At 42.2% G+C, this 21,207-nt stretch overlaps 1 protein-coding gene across 1 annotated transcript; it reads left to right on the forward strand.

Moving 5' to 3' along the window:
* Positions 1-2,873: 2,873 nt before the first annotated feature.
* CLNK (cytokine dependent hematopoietic cell linker) lies at positions 2,874-20,998 on the forward strand (the record flags this gene model as incomplete). Its single annotated transcript, XM_008059202.2, has 4 exons — positions 2,874-3,007; positions 6,764-6,841; positions 11,841-11,996; positions 20,800-20,998. Coding segments are annotated over 4 exons (515 nt in total), but the record flags the coding sequence as incomplete, so codon positions are not given.
* Positions 20,999-21,207: the final 209 nt, after the last annotated feature.

Here is a 21,207-nt window from a genome sequence, read left to right on the forward strand (position 1 = left end):
ACTCACCTCAGCCTCCCAAAGGTGCAGGATTACAGGCTGAGCCACCGAGCCCGGCTTCATCTTTTTACTCACAATATATCCATGTCATTATAATTTAGATGTGCAATTAGCACATAACTGGAATTGTTAAATGCTAAGTTTTCACCCTTGATATTTATTGTGACTACTAATGTTTGGGAACCTATTAGTAGTCTATTTGAGATCTATTCTTTTGCTGTTTTGTGCTTCCTATTTGCCATGCACTGTATTGACTTTTTGTTTATTTTTCTGTCATATGTTAGCTTCATCTCTCCTTTATCTTCCTTTTATCTCTTTATCTCTTTCTTGGAAGTTATATATTCCAATTATTCTTCTTTTGATTACCCTAAACATCTAAATAACAACATGCTTGAATTCAGTAAATATGAAGCACAAGTCTTCTTTCCAAACAATACAAAATCTTAGAGTGCTTTCATTCTGATATTGTGGATTCTTCACTATGTCTGAAATTTTTACTTATAAGATATGGTTTTAAAAACAGGGATTTCTCTAGTTTTATTCCTATGTTTAAGGTCATAAATAGGTGGGTGAAATTAACTTACTGTGATAAATGTAGTTTAAACTTTAAGCAATGAGTTATCTGCAACAAATATTTGATATACATAAGCACTTATAACAAACATTCTTAGTCTCAACGGTAAAAAGGCACAAAACTGTTTTTTTTTTTGACACAAAAATTTTAATGTATCAGGAGTAATACTTGTTTTCTTAGTAAACTTTGAAAGAAATTTGGCTTTTTGATAACAATAGCAGAATAAATACCAAGAAAATCTGAATGTTGTGGCAACTGGCATGTAAATATTTGCTAATGCTTTATTTAGTATTTCATCTCAAAAATTTACTCAAAAGTAGCTAATTCTTTCAAAGTTTGTGTTAAGCTACTAGTCAGGCCTGAAAGTTTGGTTATGTTTCTTAGAATGAATTATGACTATGAAGCTTATAATTCCATCTTCACACTGATCACTTCTTTTCATAAGTTATTTTTGTCAAGTATTCTACTTGCATATTGTTTTAATATCCTAAAAGTTTTATTTTTTTAAATAGTTAATCCTTGCTTAAAGTTACCGACACAGTCAGGCATGGTGTCTCACGCCTGTAATCTCAGTACTTTGAGAGACTAAGATGGGAAGATTGCTTGAGCCCAGGAGTTTGAGACCAGCTTAGGCAACACAGCAAGACCTCGTTGTTACAAAAAATTAAAACATAAGAAAAAAATAAACAGACATGGTGGCACGTGCCTGTAGTTGCAGCTACTTGAGAGGCTGTAGTGGAAGGATCACCTGAGCCCAGGAAGTCGAGGCTGTGGTGAGCCAGTCTGGGCAACAGAGTGAGACCTCAATTCCAAACACACACACACACACACACACACACACACACACACACACACACACACAATATGTTCACAAATGTTTGCTTGGCATTTCTCCTTACACCTCCTTCTATTCTTATAGTCTAAATTTCTTGATTTTTTTCTTCTTTTATTAGTGTTTACTGGAAGGATATACAAAGGAAATATGTTATTTTGATTGAAGTACATAGAGACAACACCACATTAAAATTCGACAAGGGTAGTATCCTAAACCTTAGATGCCATGTAAAATCAAAGTTCTGTCAATGAATTTCTTGTATTCTGGTCTATCCAATGGTCTATCTTGTACTTGAATTTATCCTTCATCCAGGCACGATTTTGCAGCTTTGTGTTTTGGTCACTTGGAAAATAACTTGTCACAGACATGACCAGAGCTTCCAATGTTAACATGTTGTTATGAAATATTCTTTAAAAATTCATCCTGGCAAGTAGCACCACATGATCTTATCAGAATATGCTAAGCATTGGTATTCTACTATGTCACAATGGTGGATAGGAGCTTCCCCAAATTCCAGTTTGCACTAGCTAGGTCTAATTTCATGACTGGCAACAAATATTGCCCCTCATTTTCTATGAAGTGACAGACTCACTTTGTGCATTTTAAATAAAATATGTACCAAATAGTTAAGTCTAAATAACAATAGTTTGTCTGTCATTAATTCAAGTTTAGAAAGCGATGTTCCATTTTTAAAAGGTTATTCTTTCAAGTAAAAAAAAAAAATGTTTCCTAAGGAATGAGCTTGGTAGGTTTAAGAAAAAAACAAAATTCATTATGGTCAGAGCAGAGTGCACCCTGAGGGAGTGGTGAGGATAGGGATGGCCAAGTAAGGAAGACAGGCCATTCGGAGCCTTCGGGACAGAAGGAACTTATTTTCATTTTCTTGGAGGTGGAAAGAAAACCACGGAAGGAATTTTTCCAAGGCAAGTCGCAAAGTAAAAGTTCCACTTTTAAAAGATGACTGAAGCCGGGCTCGGTGGCTCAGCCTATAATCCCACGCCTTGAGAGGCTGAGGTGAGTGGATAGCCTGAGCTCGCGGGTTCGAGACCTGCCTGGGCAACTTGGTGAGACCGCATCTCTACAATAAAACAAAAAATTAGCCAGGTGTGGTAGCGCACACCTGTAGTTCCGGCTACTTGGAAGGCTGAGGCGGAAGGATTGCCGGAGCCCAGCAGGTCAAGGCTACGGTGGCGGGGAGTGGCCACTGCACTCCAGTCTGGGCGAGAGAGTGAGACTCCAACTCAAAAAAAAAAGTAAATAAAAGATGACTGACTCCAGGTGCCCAACGGAAAGCGAGGGAAAGGGCAAAAGCTGAAGCCAGAAGACAATGCAGCGGGGCCTACAGGCATTGAGTTACTTGAGGTCCCCCAGGGACAGACAGATGGATGGGCTTCCACTCCATGTTGGCAGGAACCAGTCTGAGCCAGGGACCAAATCATATTTAATTGCAAATTTTACCCTTCCCAGATCATAAAGGAAGTCTGCAGTCCTATTTTCCTCAGAGGTGCCAGTCTCCAGCCAGCCACGGCCCTCAAGAAAACATGCAACCTTACAAAAGCACAAGCTGGAGAAAACCTTTCCCCACAAGGTCCGATGACAAGGTAAAACAGACACTTCTCTGCCAAGTCCTTCCAGATGTACACAGTATCTACATAGAGCTTTCCTGAATAATGCCCTAAAAGAGATTATTTGCATTTGGTTTACTTTTATTTCCTTCAGGCAATACATTATTGGGTTGTAATAGTATTTGTTAAAGTATTTTGTTGTATGACATATTATGCTCTTTCACCAGAGTCTTTAACCTGCATATTTCTGGATTCTCAAAGTGTTTTTTTAATAAATTAAAAAATAGAAATAATTAGACTTGTGCTTTATATTTACTGGCTGTTCAATAGTTTTGTGGGGAATTAACTAGGATTAACATGTTGCAATTCCTTTTTCAACCTAAAAAACACATGTCACATATTCTTTTCATTTAAACAGTCCAATGTCCATTAACTGAACAGTTATTATGTGCAGACAATGTGCAAGGTTATAGCCCCTACCCCAGGGAGACCTAAAGAAGCAGAAGCAAACAGATACTAGAGGTGTTCTTGTTTGTGCATCTATTTTCTGTTCTCTTTCTAAGATATGCTCCATTCCTCCAATAAGTTCTTCCTGGGCCATTTTGCACATTACATTGGGAGGTGGGGAAGCTTTCACTGTAGACTGTATGCTCTTTTCCTCTATCATCTTGAGATGCTACTTAAGTCTTTCGCTTTAAAGCCCTGGAGGACATGCTTCTTCTAGGTCTTTATCCCATATCCTGCTACTACTCGGTGTCCTACTACAGAGTTTGTGAAGGTCTTTAAGTAGAAGCAGAGCATATAGGATATCTCTGGTCAGTTCCCCATAATTCCTATGGTATCCTAAAGCTTTTTTCTTGTCCTTATATTTATCTTAATTTCAATCTAATTCTAAAAAGGGCCTCGTAATCTTAAATTAGACTCTGGGAAATCTTTGTGCATATCTCTTTTATTGCCCTTTGTCATGTACCTGGCTTGATTTTGCTCTGATCTACCTCATAAGCAGAAGAATTTCTTGGTTCTAACTAGATGTCTGCCCAAGATCAGAATACCCTTCCAGAACGTGGTATACCTCATAGGCACAAGAGAGGCTTGGACTAGATTAGAATTTCCCTGATTTCCACAATTTAATACCCTTTTATGATTTGTGACATCAATAATAACATTTGCTTAGCACTCTTTACATTAGCTCTGTTTTCATTTTGTATCACTATGCTAAACTTTTTTAAAAGTATTATATTCCGTGAATAGAAAATAACCTTATCAGTAAGGACAGCAGTAACCCCTGTGTATATACTCAAAAGAATTAAAAGCAGAGACTCGAACAGGTATTTGAACACCCATGTTCATAACATTGTTTACAGCAGTGAAAAGGTAGAAAGAACCCAAATATCCATTGACAGATGGATAAACAAAATGTTAAATCAATTAATACATTAAATGTTATACACACAATGGAACACTATTCAGCTCTAAAAAGGAGTAAAATTCTGACATGCTACAACATAGATGAAACTTGAAAAGATTATGTTAGGTGAAATAAGCCAGACACAGAAGAATGTATATATGATTTTACTTATACGAGGTACCCAGAATAGGCAAACTCATAGGAACAAAAAAGAAGAATTTCAGAGTTTCCGTTTGGAATGATGAAAATGTTTCGGAGATGGATAATGGCAATGGTGGCACAGCCATGGGAATGCACTTAATGCCACTGAATCGTACCTTAACAGTGGTTAAATGATGAGTCTTATGTTATTATATTTCAACACAATGTTTTGGAAAGTCATCAGGAGGCAAACACTATGAGGTTATTAGATTGTAGCAGGATCTTATTAATCTGCTAATGGCTCTCAGCCTCAGGATTGCTCATCTCCTGTTGAAGAAGAGATTAGAAATGTCAGAGAGATGTTAAGGATGTACCAGCTCCAAAATCAAACATTCCTCTTGAGCTATTCAGGAAGCTAGAAAGGGAGGATTTCTCCCACCTTTGCATAACAGCGAGTTATAAAATACTGCTTCTGAGCACCACCTGAACTCACCAGCCATCCCTCGCGGCCACACCTGGAGAAACACAAGACTGGAAAATTCTTAAATGTCTTCCAGTTCGGACAAATAGATAAAATCAGAACAGATGAAAAGCACCACAACTGAGGTCTGCCAAATCCATGATCTGGCCAAGAAGCCCCCTGTCTCAGTAGACCACGCCAGTCTCAGAGAGCTCACACTGCAGCAGGGAGATGGGGCTTTGAGTCCATCTCTGGCTCTGGAACCTGTCATATGACTTTGCTGGAGTGAAGCAGAGCCGGTCCTCCTGCTGCGCTCTCCCAGAACCAACTCTCCCCTGGAGGTAGGGACTTGGTGGAAGAATTTGTTGCAAAGACGACCTCAGTTAAGAGGTGACTTTGGTCCCAGTTACTTTTTTTGAGTTGGACTCTCACTCTGTCACCCAGACTGGAGTGCAGTGGCCGCTCCCGGCTACCGCAGCCTCGACCTGCTGGGCTCCGGCGATCCTTCCGCCTCAGCCTTCCAAGTAGCTGGAACTACAGGCGTGCACTACCATGCCCAGCTAATTTTTGATTTATTGTAGAGATGAGGTCTTGCCAAGTTGCCCAGGCGGGTCTCGAACCCGCGGGCTCAGGCAATTCACTCACCTCAGCCTCCCAAAGGCGCGGGATTACAGGCTGAGCCACCGAGCCCAGCAGTCCCAGTTTTGATGGAAGAGAATGGCCGCGCTGGGCAGGCAGAGAGTTGAGGACTGGTAAGGGTTCCAGGCAGCAGGGCTAGCCCTACCAAGCCCTAAAACCAGGTGTGTCCAGAGAACAAACACATTCAGCTGGCCAGACTCATGTCCTGAGACTGGGAGGCAGGAAGTGAGGCTGCAGGGCTAAGTTGGAGCCGGTTCATGCCTTTCCGGAAGGTGTCCATATGCACTTCGTCTGCCTGTTGTTGCATGAAGCAGGTTTATTCTGGAAGGACCAGAGACTCTAAATGAAAGACCAAAGCCATGATGTTTCATTCCTAACTCATGACAGATTACGACTTTCTGAGCCTCCACTGTCCATTTTAACTAAGGTTAATACTCCTTAACATGATTACCTCACAGAAGAATTGTAGAGATGGACTGGAATTCTGAAGGCAGGAGGGTCTATAGATGTTGGACTCATGAGGGAGGTTATTTAATGTTATGATTCTTAAAACCCTATGAAGGCATTAAAGGTCCAGGGTATATCTCCCTGGCTGCCCTTTCTTCTCTCTATTATGGTGAATTTTATAATCATTTAGCACTGATACAAATAAGGTAGCATGGCACAGGAAAAAAGCCAGCAGACCAGGATTCAACACCCAGTTCTGCCATGCTGGCACAGAGTTGCTCTCCCTCCTCACCTATCTCTCCCTCCAGATGTCTTTATGATGACCAGGGCAGCGCAGGCTTACAAACAATTTGCATCCCACCTCAACAAGCTTCAGCAGGTGCAGAATCAGGAAGTACTGACAGGTGGAGATTTATTATCTCTCTGAGGGTCGTGCCAACGGCCTTTCTCAGTTGGTGGAGTGCAATTTCTGGTTATTGCCAATGACACTCTCTCATTCCCTTCATCTTGAGAATTCCCTAGTTGCTGTAACTTTTCCTTTGTCTATCTTCCCAGGTTCAGGGACTCAATTTTATGTACTGAATGTTTCCTGTAGTACTGTGAAACAGTGGGCTCTGGTGGAACAAAGGTAAATTTTGAATGAGTTAACCAAAATTAGTACTACCCTAAAATACCCATCACTGAACTTGTACTGCAGGATATCCAGCACAACGAGTGGTACGTTGGAGAATACAGTCGCCAGGCAGTAGAAGAGGCATTAATGAAGGAGAACCAGGTAATGCCTTCTGCAGGGCCTGCCCTTACTTTTCCAATCGGTGTCTCCTTCTCTTCTGCTCATAAGTCACAGGATGCAATGAGCTGTGTGCTTTGATGACGTAGCTCTTGCCTAATCCTGTATTTCTCGATGCTGGGAGGTGGCGATTAAAAAGGCAATTTAAGAATGGAGAGTTTCCGCTGGGCTCGGTGGCTCAGCCTGTAATCCCGCACCTTGGGAGGCTGAGGTGAGTGGATTGCCTGAGCCACGGGTTTGAGACCCACCTGGGCAACCTGGTGAGACCTCATCTCTACAATAAATCAAAAAATTAGCTGGGTGTGGTAGCGTGCGCCTGTAGTTCCAGCTGCTTGGAAGGCTGAGGCAGAAGGATTGCTGGAGCCCAGCAGGTCGAGGCTGCGGTGGCCGGGAGCAGCCACTGCACTCCAGTCTGGGCGACAGAGTGAGACTCCAACTCAAAAAAAAAAAAAAAAAAGAACAGAGAGTTTCAAATCTGAGGCTTGGTTGTGCTGCTTATCAGCTGTGTGACCTTTCCAAGTTTCCAAATAACTTCACATGTGGGTTTATTTATTTGAAAAATGGAAAATAGTAAAATCCATCCTAAGGAACTACTGTGAAGATCAAATGTGGAATCTAGGATATGGACATCACAATGGAAGGACTTCCTTCTACTTTGGTCAAAGTTCGTCTCCTTCCTGAAGGTCTGCCCAGGGTCTGGTTTGTCCTCATGTCTCACTTCTTTGGGAAAGGAGGAGGAAAAGTGCACAGAATGCTGCAGTAGTCAGGATATAATAGTTTATGCTGCAGCAACGCACAGCTCCAAGGTCTGAGATCCTTAGCATAACAAAACTTTACTTCTTGCTTGTATTCCATGTTCAAAACAGGTTTGAGTAGGTAAACTGAGGTTGCTGGAGGCTCCATCTCAGAGGTGTATTTCTACCTTCATGCACTGGCTCCTGACACATCCTTAAAGAATGTTGTGCTCACATATCATTAACCAAAGGAAACCATAACCAAACCTAACTTCAAAGAAGGGGGATAGCACAAACCTACCATGTGACCTAAAGGAGAAAATAATTGGAATATTTATAATCAGGTCAATGAATACCACAACCATCAGGTCAAAGAGCCAATCATTATTAAGTAGCTAATATGTGCAGAGAACTATACTAGATTGCTTAGAAGTGACAGAGAATCTCTCAAGACCGATGCAACCTCAAAACCTGTCCTCAGCTAATCAGTGAAATGGTCGTTGTTGAATAAGAAAACACAAAAATGAATAAATTAATTAGTAAAACAGAAAATAGTAAAATCAATTCTAAGGAACTACTGTGAAGATCAAATGTGGAATCTGGGATATAGAGGTCACAATGGAAGGATTTCCTTCCACTTTGTTCAAGGTTTATCTCCTTCCTCAAGGTCTGCTCAGAGTAGAACTATAAATGATAGTGCTCCAAAAATTTTAGCGAAACCTAACTCTCAGAATTGATGTTGTAAAATAAAATTAAATTAATGATATGTAACTTGCTGTAGTAAGTAGAATCATGTCTCCACCCACCAAAGCACCCACATCCTAATGCCCAGAACTTTGCAGATGTGATTAAGTGAAGGATCTTGCAATGGGGAGGTTGTCGTGGATTATCTAGGCGGGTTCAATGTAACCACAAGGGTCCTTACAGGAGAAAAGCAGGAAAAGAGATGTGGTAATTAAAAGAAGTCAGATGAATGAGGAAGAAAACAAGCCAGGGATTCTCGTGCCCTCTAGACACTGGAAAAGTCATGGAAAATGATTCTCCCAGCAAGATCCATGCTAGACTTCTGACCTCCAGAACTGCAACATCATTTGTTTTAAGCCACTAATTTCAAGGCAATTTGTTACAGTAGCAGCAGGAAACCAGTACTGCCGCTAGTACCTGAAACATATAAGAAAAAATGGAGCTATTCTATCTCCTAGATGAGGAAACTGAGACTAAGCCAGCCTCAGTCACAAAGTAGAAAGAGTGACAGAACATATATTCAAGATCAGGGCACTTTTCACAAAACCACAGCTGTCTCTAGTGGCCATTGCAGTTGTGTGTTTGGGTTTTTTTTTTTTTTTGGAGTAGAATTCTTACTTGCCCAGGCCTAGAGTGCAGTGGCATGCTCATGGCCACCGCAGCCTCAACCTGCTGGGCTCAGGTAATCCTTCTGCCTCAGCCTTCCAAGTAGCTAGAACCACAGGTGTGCACCATCATGCCCAGTTAATTTTTTTATTTCTAGTAAAAACGAGGTCTCTCTCCAAGAGACAGCCCTCATTTGTCCAGGCTGTTCTCGAACCCCTGGGCTCAGGCAATCCTCTCCTCTCTGCCTCCCAAAATGCTGGGATTGTAGTTCTTTACAGTCCCATGGTGAGCCATGGTGGTAGAATCCAACCTATCAAGCTGGTGCCTCATCTCAAGGCCTCTCCTTTCTCTTTCCCTGGAATGTGGCCATGCCACAGAAGAACGGCAAGCCAGTGGTGGTAGAATCCAGCCCTGGCTCTCTTTCTTGGCTAGTCAGTGCCCGATGCACTACTGCAGTCTCGGAGGTTGTTTTCTACAAGAAAAACTACTCTTAGTAGACCTGCTTCCAGGACCCCTCATGTGGTTGGTGCCAGAAGAGCAGCAGTAACAGATGTCCTTCCGGCAGTACTGGGTACTCTGCACATGCTCCCTTCCTCTCCTTCTGTGTATCTGCTTCTGCTTCTTCCCAAGAAATGTCAAGAGAGTAAAATCTCAGTTGAATGACTTCATATTTTCCTTTTCTGTTAGTCACAGTTTTGTCAAAATGTGTTTTCCATTTATGAAAATTTAATTTAAACTAGAGGATTTTCCAGACTCATTTTGACAAGTTCACTGCAAACTTTAAGATGATAATCCCCAAACTGGCCACAAGTTGTGTCCTCCTCTCTGTTTCTGATCTTTGGCAATGCTCTGTGCTTCAAGTGTGACTAAATGTCTTAGGCACACCAAGTTCCAGAACATTCCTCAAGACCACCGTATACACTCAGGGGGGAGGGTGCATTTAAAGATTAAGAGTTGAGGTTTGACTTTTAGGAGTCCATCCTAGCTGTGATGCTTCAGGGGATTCACTGAAGCTCTTAGACCCCAGTTCCTTACCTGTAAAATTGGTGTAAAGTATCTCCCTCAAAATTGATTTAAAGATCGGACCAGTCATGGTGGCTTACTCCTGTAATCCTAGCACTTTGAGAGGCCAAGGTGGGAAGATTGCTTGAGCCCAGGAGTTCAAGACCCACGTGGGCAACATAGTGAAACTTTGTCTCTCTAAAAAAAAAACCAAAAACACAGAAACATTAGCCGGCTCCGGTGGCACATTCCTATAGTATACCAGCTACTCAGAATGCTGAGGTGGAAGGATCACCTGAGCCCAGAAGGCCAAGGCTGCAGTGAACTGTGATCATCATGATCATGCCACTACACTCCAGCCTGGGTGACCGAGTGAGACTCCAACTCAAAAAACAAAGTTTATGTAAAGATCAAATGAGACGACATGCGTAAAGTGCTTGGTACCTCGAGAGCAATTCTCAATATACCTTAGCTGACAGAATCACCGTAGCATCACTATAATGTAGTATTATTTATAGACTCAGTATATTTATGGTATTATTATATAATACCATTATCATTTTAGATATATAAATATTAATTATAGAAAATATAATTATATAACACCTATATGTACATATAGCTATAGGTAGATATTATATAGTATAGAGATAATCACATATAATAATTAATTATAAATGTAAATCATTATATACAACATTTACACTTTAATATCTATTCTTTACACATCATTTAAAACCATCTATATAAATCCACACTATTACGGTTACAGATTTTTCTAATATTATTCATCGTGTAAATGACACAATGTAACCTCATAACTAAACCTGGCAGGTGTGTTTCTAGTCAGGAGGCTGGCTTCATTTCTTAGCCTCTGTCTGGGCCTTATTGTCATCCTGAGCTATTCCCTGGGATGTGCTGGCTATTTCCGAGTCATCGTGAAGGAGGGGGATGCAATCAGACCCTCCCAGCTCCTTCCACAAACAACCCCACGTGTCTTGCACTTCAGCCCATCAAACTGGCAGCCAGTCCCAACCACTCCTATCCTCAGCCCTCGGACCACTGAACATTTTCATTGACCTTTTGGAAACCCTTACTCTGCACTTCTTGGCTTCCGCAATCTTGAAGCTCCTGGTTTTGCTCCATCTCTCAGACATGTCTGAGGCCTTTCCTGCCTCCTCTCGCTGGCTCTTCACTTGCCTTTGCCTCTCCTCAAGCTGTACTTCCTCCTCTAGTTCTACTCATTTCGACATCAATGACTTTGAAGCCCCAGTCTTTCAGCAACCCTAGTCCTGCTTTGACATCTCTCCTTACAAGTGCAATTTATTAGGTTTAAAGCTTCTGCTCAAAGCCTGGGATGGCTCCCACTGTCTTTAGGATAATATCTGAGTATCAGGCAGAACAGGAAATACGTGAACATGGACTAATGAAGAGGGACACACTAGCGAGGGGACAGGAGGAGGGCTTCTCCCAGCAGGCTTCTCCCAGTCGCACAGCAAAAACTGAGACCCAAAAAGCAGATGGTGCCTTCAGAAAACGGTGGCCTTGCTGGAGCCAGGAGCCAGGGTCAGGAAGCTGCAGGAGCGATGCGAGATCAAATCACAGAAAAGTTGGTGCATTTATCCATGAATGTCATGCTAAGGTTGTAGGTATTATTCCGAGGCCAGTAGAAGATGATGGAAGATTCGGAAGAAGGGAGTATCATAGGCCAACTGATACACTTCTCAGAACACAGCAAAAGACCTTATACTTACCGACAATACAAATGTACTGAATCAAAGTGGTTTGCCAGAAACTAAGCCCATTTGGGAAACTCACACATGCAAACTTCATTGTTGCTACTGTTACAAAGGCAGGATGCTGACATGCCTGGGTGACCATTACTCCTTTTGCTTCAGGATGGTACTTTCTTGGTCCGAGACTGTTCCACAAAATCCAGGAAGGAACCCTATGTTTTGGTGGTGTTTTACGGGAACAGAGTATACAATGTGAAAATCCGCTTCCTGGAGAGGAATCAGCAGTTTGCCCTGGGGACAGGACTCAGAGGAAATGAGGTGAGTATAAAGTAACTGATTCCCTTTTCCAAGCTAATAGCAACAAATAAAGGGAGAGTCTGGGGGACAATGCTGGCTGGATTAGGTCTTCACATCTAGGTGGCAGCAGGATAGGAGAAAAGAGTGCCACCCTGCAGGAGGGGGATGCTATCTGACCCTCCTTCCCCTTCCACAAACATGCCACTTGTCTTACACTTCAGTCTAGGCCAGCAGCCAGTCCTGACCGTTCCATGCACTCCTATCCTGCTTCGCCTCTGAGGCGTAACTCCACAAGACACATCTGAATTCTGCCTCCCAGCAAGCCCCGCAGAAGCCCAAGCGAACGCCACATTCTTCCCCCTCCCCATGACGAAATGCCCAACTGCAGACATTTCTGATGTCTGTAAGAGTCTATTATCTGCAGGTTTGTGTCCCCAAAATGAATGTGATTCAGTCATAGCATCTCGGCTATGTTGGGTATGCCTGTCCTCAGTACTACTGATGAGCGGCTGGGTGGAAGAATGGATCAATTAAAATACTAATTAATAACCTCATAAGTAAGTCAACAAGAAAAAAGAAACGTTTCACTGAATGTGTATGCCACAGCCTAGCCTGTCTATTATATAGTATCTTATTTTAATCTTCAACAACTCTCTGATGTCATGATCTTTCCTATCTTAGATGTAAAAAACCAAGGCTTAGAAAATTAAGTGAATGTTCAGAGACACACAGGTATTAAGTGAGGGGGAAGGAGAGACTGAATGAGGAAGGAAAGGAAGGAAGGAAAGAGTCACCATTTCCTGAGGATATGAGCTCAAGCCAGTCACTTAACACCTCTGGGCTTTAAGTTCCTCAAATGTAAATGTTCCTTTAAAGTCTAGACTTCCATAATTCAACGGTTTCCATTTAGCATCTCCAGACCTACCTGATGGTGTAGGTTATGGTCCGAACCGTGCCACTCCCAACTCCCCGAATGTCACACACGAAGTCCCAGCCCCAGTACCTCAGACTGTGACTATGTTGAAGATAAGGTCTTTGAAGGGGTAATTAAGGTTCAGTGAGGTCATGGGGGTGGGCCCTCATCCAATGCCACTGGTTTCCTTAAAAGAAGAGGAGATTAGAACACAGACATGCACATAAGGGAGACCACTTGAAGACACAGGGAAAAGACAGCCCCTGCCAACCCCGGAGAGCGGCCTCCGGAGAAGCAACCCATCCAACGCCTTGGTCTTGGACTTCCAGCCTCCAGAACTGTGAAAAGTGAATGCTGTCGAAGCCACCCAGTCTGTGGTATTTAGTTAGGAGAGCCTTAGCAAACAAATATAGAATAAAACTAGAACTTTCACACAGTTATCTATTCTGTTCTTCAACAGATAACAAAATAAGGATTATTACCAGGGCTGCCAAAATGCTCCAGATAGGCATGTACATAAAAATCCTGTTAAACCCAGTGTGTGACCCAGAGCCCTCTTTTGAGAATCACACGTGGTTGGAGAGGAATCGCCAGCACCATCGAGAAGAAGGTGGGGTCAGCTCACCAGCCTTTGTTACAGCATGAAAACATTTTGGCATAAACAAGTGCATGAGTACATCAGCAGATTAAAATGTAAATCTGCCAAATACAATTGCTTTTTTAAAATGTTATATCACAACTAAAGAGAGAAGAGGTCAATTCTTCATTGTGGTAAGGATTGTTAGGTTAATGAATGTAAATCACTCAGAACAGTGCCTAGAATCTATCAAGCCCATGATAAATGTTAGTTATTATATTTTCTTTATTATTACTGAGTCGCTTTAATAAGTAGGATATAGACCTCCTAGAAACCTATGTAAATAGACTTTCCAACTCAATTTCCCTTGTTCTTCTGTATCTTCCCTCCAGTTCACAAAATTTCTCAGCTTTAAGAAAGCTTTATGTGATTTTTAGATGCCTGGATTTAAAGGTTCCTTTTCCTGAGAGAATATAGGAAATGGACACTGTGTACCCTCCAGTATGCTGTGTGGGCCCGATGCTGTTTAATTTGCTTTCTCACTGGGTCTTGAACTCCTATTACTTGTGAGAAAACTGAGACCTGAACATAGTTAAAGCTTTTTTCTTCCCTACATCCCAGACCTTGGTCTGCTAATAGAAGGGAGAAAGCAGAGCAATGCTGTAATAACACCCTCATAGCGTTAATCAGACTGCCAACCGGTTCACTGACTGCCTTGGCAAATGAGGAACTATGGCAGCCAGATTAGGCCCTCCACTTCCAGATGGGCTGCTCTAATAACTGTCACCGAGAACCTCTTAGTGAATCAGATGCCTGTTTTCAGAAACCTTTTTCTGTGTTAATCTGGAGTTTTCTCCTCTCTTGTATACCACACGCAAGAGTTTCTTTTTCATGTATGTGTTGACCAGTTACATACATTTACATAGGTGAAAGAATAAGTCAATTAAAGCCAGGGACCTCTGACCCTTGGTGCCACAGACCAGTACCGGTCCGTGTCCTGTTAGGAACCGGGTCACACAGCAGGGAGTAAGCAGGGAACAGAGCTCTGCCTCTGGTTAGATCAGCAGCAGCATTAGGTTTTCATAGCAGCACAAACATGATTGTGAACTGCCCATGTGAGGGACCTAGGTTGCCCTCACCTTATGAGAATCTAATGTCTGATAAATCTACTGCTCCTTGTCCGTGAAAAAATTATCTTCCACAAAACCGGTCCACGATGCCAAAAAGGTGGGGGACTGCTAAGTTAAAGCATATTAATAATACTGGAGTGCCAAAAACATGTATACATATTTTAAGCAATGTTACCTATGTATTACCTTTTGAAGTTTAATTGAAGGATGGTGGCAATGTGTAGTATGATGTTCACTCAAAAGGTGACATTTATCAAATGAATGCTAGTGTCACTGTGTAACAGGCAGGACATCAAAGAAAACGGCAGAAGCATGGCTGGCATTCAAGGAGCCCAAGATCATTTTGAAGTGGCATTTGGAATTCAAGGATGTTGTGGAAGTACAATAACAATGGAGCCACGTACATGCAACAGAACCTCCAACACGCCTAACAATCGAACGCATTTGTGACAAGTTTGAGACACGTGGTACTGTGCGATGTACACAAGGGAAGATCCAGAAGGCCTTGCATGCCAGCAAGCCCTGCAATAGTTCACCATAATCAGAAGTGTCTGGGCACTGATGGTAACCAATTTGAGCACCTTTTGTAATTGGAGAAGTCAAACATGACTTGTATTCATCTTGTGTTATCGGTGTAGAGTGAGTATTACAATTTAATATAGTTTTTCCCTTTCTTAAAATGTATATACATTTTTGGCAACCTCTGTATAAATATATATACACCAATCAATTAATGAAGAAAGATAGAAGTCTGCATTCTAGCAACGTTTTATATCCACAGGCACTATTCTGTGCAGTGCAGCTAGTTATTAACTAACTCAATCTATGAAATCATCATGGTCATTCTCTGAAGTAGTTGCTGCTGCTATCTTCACTTAACAAACATTGAAAGTGAGGCACAGAAATGTTAAGTAACTGGCCCAAGCTCACAGCTAGTAAACGGCAAGACTGGGATTCAACACACTTGGCAGAAATGTTGACATCCTTATGCATCTCAGATGACACCAAAACGTCTCAGATAGCGTCATGGCCAAATGCAAACAACGCTTAACCTGTGTGAAAACACTGCAAGTGACATCATAGTTGAAGACAGTGAACATGGAGCTTACCATGTGCCAGGAAGCGGGCGAAAAATCACAATGTCCTGGTGGTTCTTTTATCTTTTCCTCTGAAGGAGCTGTGCCCTGGGGTAAGAGTGGGACAGTCTGGGTTTTGCTCAGCTCTCTCCTGACTTACACGGCCTGAGCCCTTTACCTTGCTGAGGAAGAACCTCACATCTTTATTTGTCTTATTTATTATTTGTATTTATTTAGTTAGTTCTTAGAGACAGGACCTCACTCTGTAGCTCATAGCTTACTGTAGCCTCAAGCTCCTGGGTTCAAGCATCCTCCTACCTCAGCCTCCAGAGTGGCTGGGACTACAGGAGCATGTCACCACACCCGGCTAATTTTTTTGTACAGATCGGGTCTCGCTATGTTGCCCAAGCTGGTCTCCAACTGCTGGTTTCAAGCGAACCACTTGCCTTGGCCTCCTTAAGTGCTGAGATTACAGGCATGAGCCACTGTGGCCCTCCCCAGAATCTCACATCTTTTTGAAAAGGTAAAAGAGTTTGTTACAGCAAGCCTTCACTAAATACGAGCCAACAACTATCTACTTCATCCAGCGTTCACGTAAAGAAATGGCATCTTCACTCAACTCAGCAGGAAAAACATGAGAAACAGCATTTTTAAGGACAATTTTACTTTCACATGGTTTTTCAGCCGTCTTGCAACTTTAGAATTTAACTGCAAAACTGCACGGACGACGCAGCAATGCCTAACTCATGAGAGTTATTTTGGGTACAAAATGAGATGATATAAATACAGCAGCAGACACGAAGAGGCACGTGCTTAATAAGCATAGGTTCCCCAGAAGCGTGGTGGCCTAACACAACAGAAATGTCTTCTTTCACAGTGCTGGAGGCTAGAAAGCCCCAAAGTAAGGTACCAAACAGGGCCGCATTCCTTCTGCAGGCGCCAGGGGAGACTCTTCCCTTGCCTTTGCAGCTTCTAGTGGCTGTCAGTAGTCCAGGGCTGCCTTGGTTGCCCCTCACTCCAGTCTCCGCCTCTGGGCTCACATTGCCGCCTCCTCCTCTCCAACTAGACTCTCCCGCTGCTTCTCTCTTATAAGGAAACATGTGACTGGCTCTAGGTTCCGCCAGGGCAACCTAGGAGAAGCTCCCCTTCTCAAGATCCTTAACTCAATCTCATGTTCTACCACATAAAATAATTTAACTCTCTTGATACATAAGGTAATACTCACTGATTCTGGGATTAGGACCTGGACATATGGGGGTGGAGATCATTCAGCCCCCTGCCCGTTGACTCATTTATTGGCCAAGCATTAATTTTATGTCTACAGTACGCTCAATGCTCCAATTCTGAATGCTCTGTTCTGGAAACATAGAATGAAGTGAGGTCGAGTCCCTGCCATCCAGGGAAACCTTGTTAATCCGTGCTGACCTATGCAGACACCTAAGCATGGTGAGACTGTCCAGTACCAGCCCTGGCCAGCCAGGGAGGCATTTGCCTTCAGTGGCCAGCTGCCAAACATCAACCCTGTGCTCTGGCCTCCTAATTCATATCTGTTAACATTTCTGTGAAATATTGGAGAAGGGAACAATTTCAATGACCAGACCATTCCTCATTCTCCAAGTGTTTATGTGTTTCTAAAAATTATCACAGATATTTATTTGATTCATTAAACTTTGAAGACTAGTAGACAGATACTAACAATTAACCCACTTCCCCTGTCTGCTTACTTCTCCTCCTTCTCTCTTGGTATTTTCTCTTTTTCAACCTGTTTCCATCTTTACTTTTATGTATGTACCCAAACAAACTTATTTACTTTTCTGGCAAAAAATATTGCCTACAGTTCATACGTAGGACAAATATAAAAGGTTTAAGCAGATTTTAAAATTTAATATTTGGATGACATTTGCTGTCTCTTTGAGAAAATAACTTAATATAAAAGCAAGAGCTTAATTATAACCTTTTAAAAAGTCACTTCAGGAGCCAGGTGCAGTGGCTCAAACCTGTAATCCCAACCCTTTGGGAGGCTGAGGTGAGAGGACTGACTGAGTCCAGGGGTACGAGACCAGCCTGGGCAACTTGGCGAGACCTCATCTATACAATAAATTAAAAAAAAAAAATTATCCAGGCGTAGTGGCATACGCCTGTTGTTCCAACTACTTGGAAGGCTGAGGTGGAAGGATCACCTGAGCCTAGCAGGTCAAAGCTGCAGTGGCAATATTTCTGTTGTGGCCAATCACTAGAAACAAGTAATAAGAAATGATGGGATGATTAATTGCACTCACTTTACCTCCTACTACCTGTTAAAATTGCTATTCATATAGAATGCCAACCATACAGATTATTAAAACAATATTAAATTTATTATTCTAGGACAATCCTAAAGAAAACAGGAATGAGAATACAAAGCAAGCACTTTCCCTCTGAAGGTTGATATCAAAAGATTTCCTTGTCACAATGTGGGTAAACCAATTCTGTGGAAGGGTTCTACATGAAAAGTCTCTGTTTGTTAATTACTTTTTGTTTCATCAAGCATAAAGTAAAAGGAAGACAACTCTGTCCTTAGTTTAAAATTGGAAATGAAATACAGAAAACCCTCTTCTTCCTAAAGGCTTACAATAATGGTCTATACACTTCTCTGGTGAGTCCATGGCTTTCTCATGATGCTCACGCAAATCTAGAAGGGAGCAAATCATAGCATTGCCTGACATTTACTGAGCACTTGCTGTGTCATGCTTTCTTCGAAATATTGCACTGTATATGCCTTAACTCAACTAATTCTCACAAAGAAGCTCAGAGGTAGGTCCTAACTCTACCACCTTGTTCATAGAAAAACTGAGGTACAAAGAGCATCGTAAACTTGCCCCAGGACTCACAGCTAGTAGTGGGGACTGCCGGGTTTTAGACTCACACTACACAGGTCCTTGAATCACGACTGCTCTACTGTGGTAGAAAAAACACTATCCCCATTGGACAACTGATAAACTGCTTTCCCTTAGCATCAGTAGAAACTCACATTTACTGTATACCTAATAGGGGTGGTACTAGGATCTGAATGTTTATGCTTTTCCAAAATTAGTATGTTGAAAACCTAACTCCCAAGGTAATGGTATTAGGAGGTGACTGGATCATGAGGATGAATCCCTCAGGAATGGGATTAGTACCCTTAAAAAGCAGATCCCAGAGAGACCCTTGCCCTTTCTGCCATGTGAGGATACAGCAAGGAGGCACCACCTGTGAACAAGAAAGTGGGTCCTTCCCAGACAGTGAACTTGTCAGCACCTTGATCTTAGAATTCCCAGCCTCCAGAACTGTGAGCAATAATTTTCTGCTGTTTATAAGCTACCAAGTTTATAGTATTATAACAGCCTGAATGCACTAAGACTGTCTGACACACAGGTTATCACAGTGAAAACTCTGTCATGGATCCAGTAAAAGGCTCAGAGGGGCAAGGGACTTAGATTTAATCAGGACTTGTTTCGCTTAAAAAGAAAACACCAACTCAAATGGGTTTTGGGGCAAGAAGAAAAGATTTGCTGACTCATGTAACCAGGAAGTACAGGAATGAAGTAGATCCAGGGACTGGTTGACATCAAGAGACCCATCATTCCATATTATTTCCTCAAGTTTTTGCCCCCAGTGCAGTATCTATTGCTTTTCACACCCTCACCTGATGGTAGCAAGAGGAGATGACTGTGGAAGTCACAGGTTTCTAGCCTTTTAATTTAGCTCTTCTCTAACAAAAAAGAATGTTCCCTCTCAGGAGCCACATGTGGCCACCAAGGGAAGCCCCTGGGTGACCTAGTGAGGTTCCTGAGTCCTGCACTGATAATGTTCACAGCACTTGTCTCCAAAGCATTTTTTTGTATCAGAACTTATTTTCCACCTGCCCCACCAGAATGTCATCTTCATGAGGACAGGGACCTTGCCAGTCTCTTTTCCTATCAGATACCCTGAGGCTTTCTAATATTCTGCACTTAGGATACCTAGGTAGAGGATGGAATAGACAAAACTAAATCATAATCAGAGTAGACCATACTGTAGCCCCCTTCCTGCAGGCTGTGTCATACCTACCTTACCCTGGCCTGTTGGAACACTAGAGGTCATGAGCCATAGGCAAAACCAGAAAAGTAAGGCTCCATTCCTGGTCTTGACTGTCTGACTGTGTGGCTCTGAGCAAGTCAAGCCACTTCTCTGAATAACAATTCCCTTCTCTGTTTCAAGATTGTCTGAAAACACAGAGGCAAGGTGAGCAATTATCTCCCCATAGTCTCCTTCAGGAACTCATCCAAACTTACTTCATTAGAATTACAGGATGTGCTCAAGTCCTTTCCAAACCTGTCTTTGTACATTCTGATTTTAATATCTTTAACCCTCCTTGTCTACTTATCTAAAATGACCCATGACACACAGCCCATTTCAAGCCTATGTCCTTGACGAAGCACTTTCTGGTTCCCCTAAGCCTGAAATCATCATACTTCCCATGACACTGCCGCAGCACTTGGTCTGTCTGTCTCTAGGTGCACTCGGATCTGCTGTCACCTCATTACTTCACAAGCAGCCCAGGAAGAGCCTCTAAACTGGCTAGGCCACCTAGTGGCTGTCACCATTCTCTCTGCACATGCTAGAGTTTGGCAGAATAAGAGGACTTACTGGGGGAAAGCCTCACTGGGTGTTTCAAGCCTAGGACGTCTACATGTTTGCTGGTCATAGAAGTCAGGGAGACTACAGAGATACTGCTGGCTGATGGCTGTGCTAACAATCCAGCTGGGTAGCTGCGGATAGAAAAGTTGTGATGACAAGAATGAAGCTTGACCAGAGTGATCTGATTCCAGGGAAAATGCAGAGGTGGAAACTTCATGAGCTGCCTTAGGGTTCACCCTTTGTCTTCTCCCACTCCCACCCACCCCAGGCACTTTTATTCTCCCTTATTGTCTTACCATCCTTATCTGTAATCCTTCAAGAATTTGTTTGCAACATTCTTTTAAAAAAATCACTTTCTGAAATACCTTTGCAATACAAAAATGGTTAAATTGATCCACATCTTTCCTAAGCAAAATGGAGCACCTTAACTGTGCTTTAACCTACAGACATAAATGACATTTTAAAAATCATTATCTTGTCTGTGTTTCAGAAGTTTGATTCAGTGGAAGACATCATCGAACACTACAAGTATTTTCCTATCGTACTAATTGACGGGAAAGATAAAACTGGGCTCCACAGGGAAGAGTGCTACCTCACTCAACCACTCCTGCTGACCAGACACTTCTCACCTCTGTAGTCTGGGCTTTGTTTTATCTTTGGTTTAGTGGATTTCATGCTTCTATCATTTTTCATGTATTTCAAATGAAAAAGAAAAACATTTTGTAATAGATATTGGAAATCAATCATGAATTTAAAAGTTCAAACCACAGAGGGAATAGTTATAGCATGCAAAAATAAAAACTAGGTTTTAAAAAGTATCTTCTAAACAAAAACAAACTACAAACATGGTCATTATGCTCGTGTTACAGATGAGCAAAAAGGTCACAAGAAGCTGTTG

The sequence above is a fragment of the Carlito syrichta genome, unplaced genomic scaffold, assembly GCF_000164805.1.
Source record: "Carlito syrichta isolate Samal-C Ts95f unplaced genomic scaffold, Tarsius_syrichta-2.0.1 Scaffold303798, whole genome shotgun sequence".
In the NCBI taxonomy this organism is placed as follows: Eukaryota; Metazoa; Chordata; class Mammalia; order Primates; family Tarsiidae; genus Carlito; species Carlito syrichta.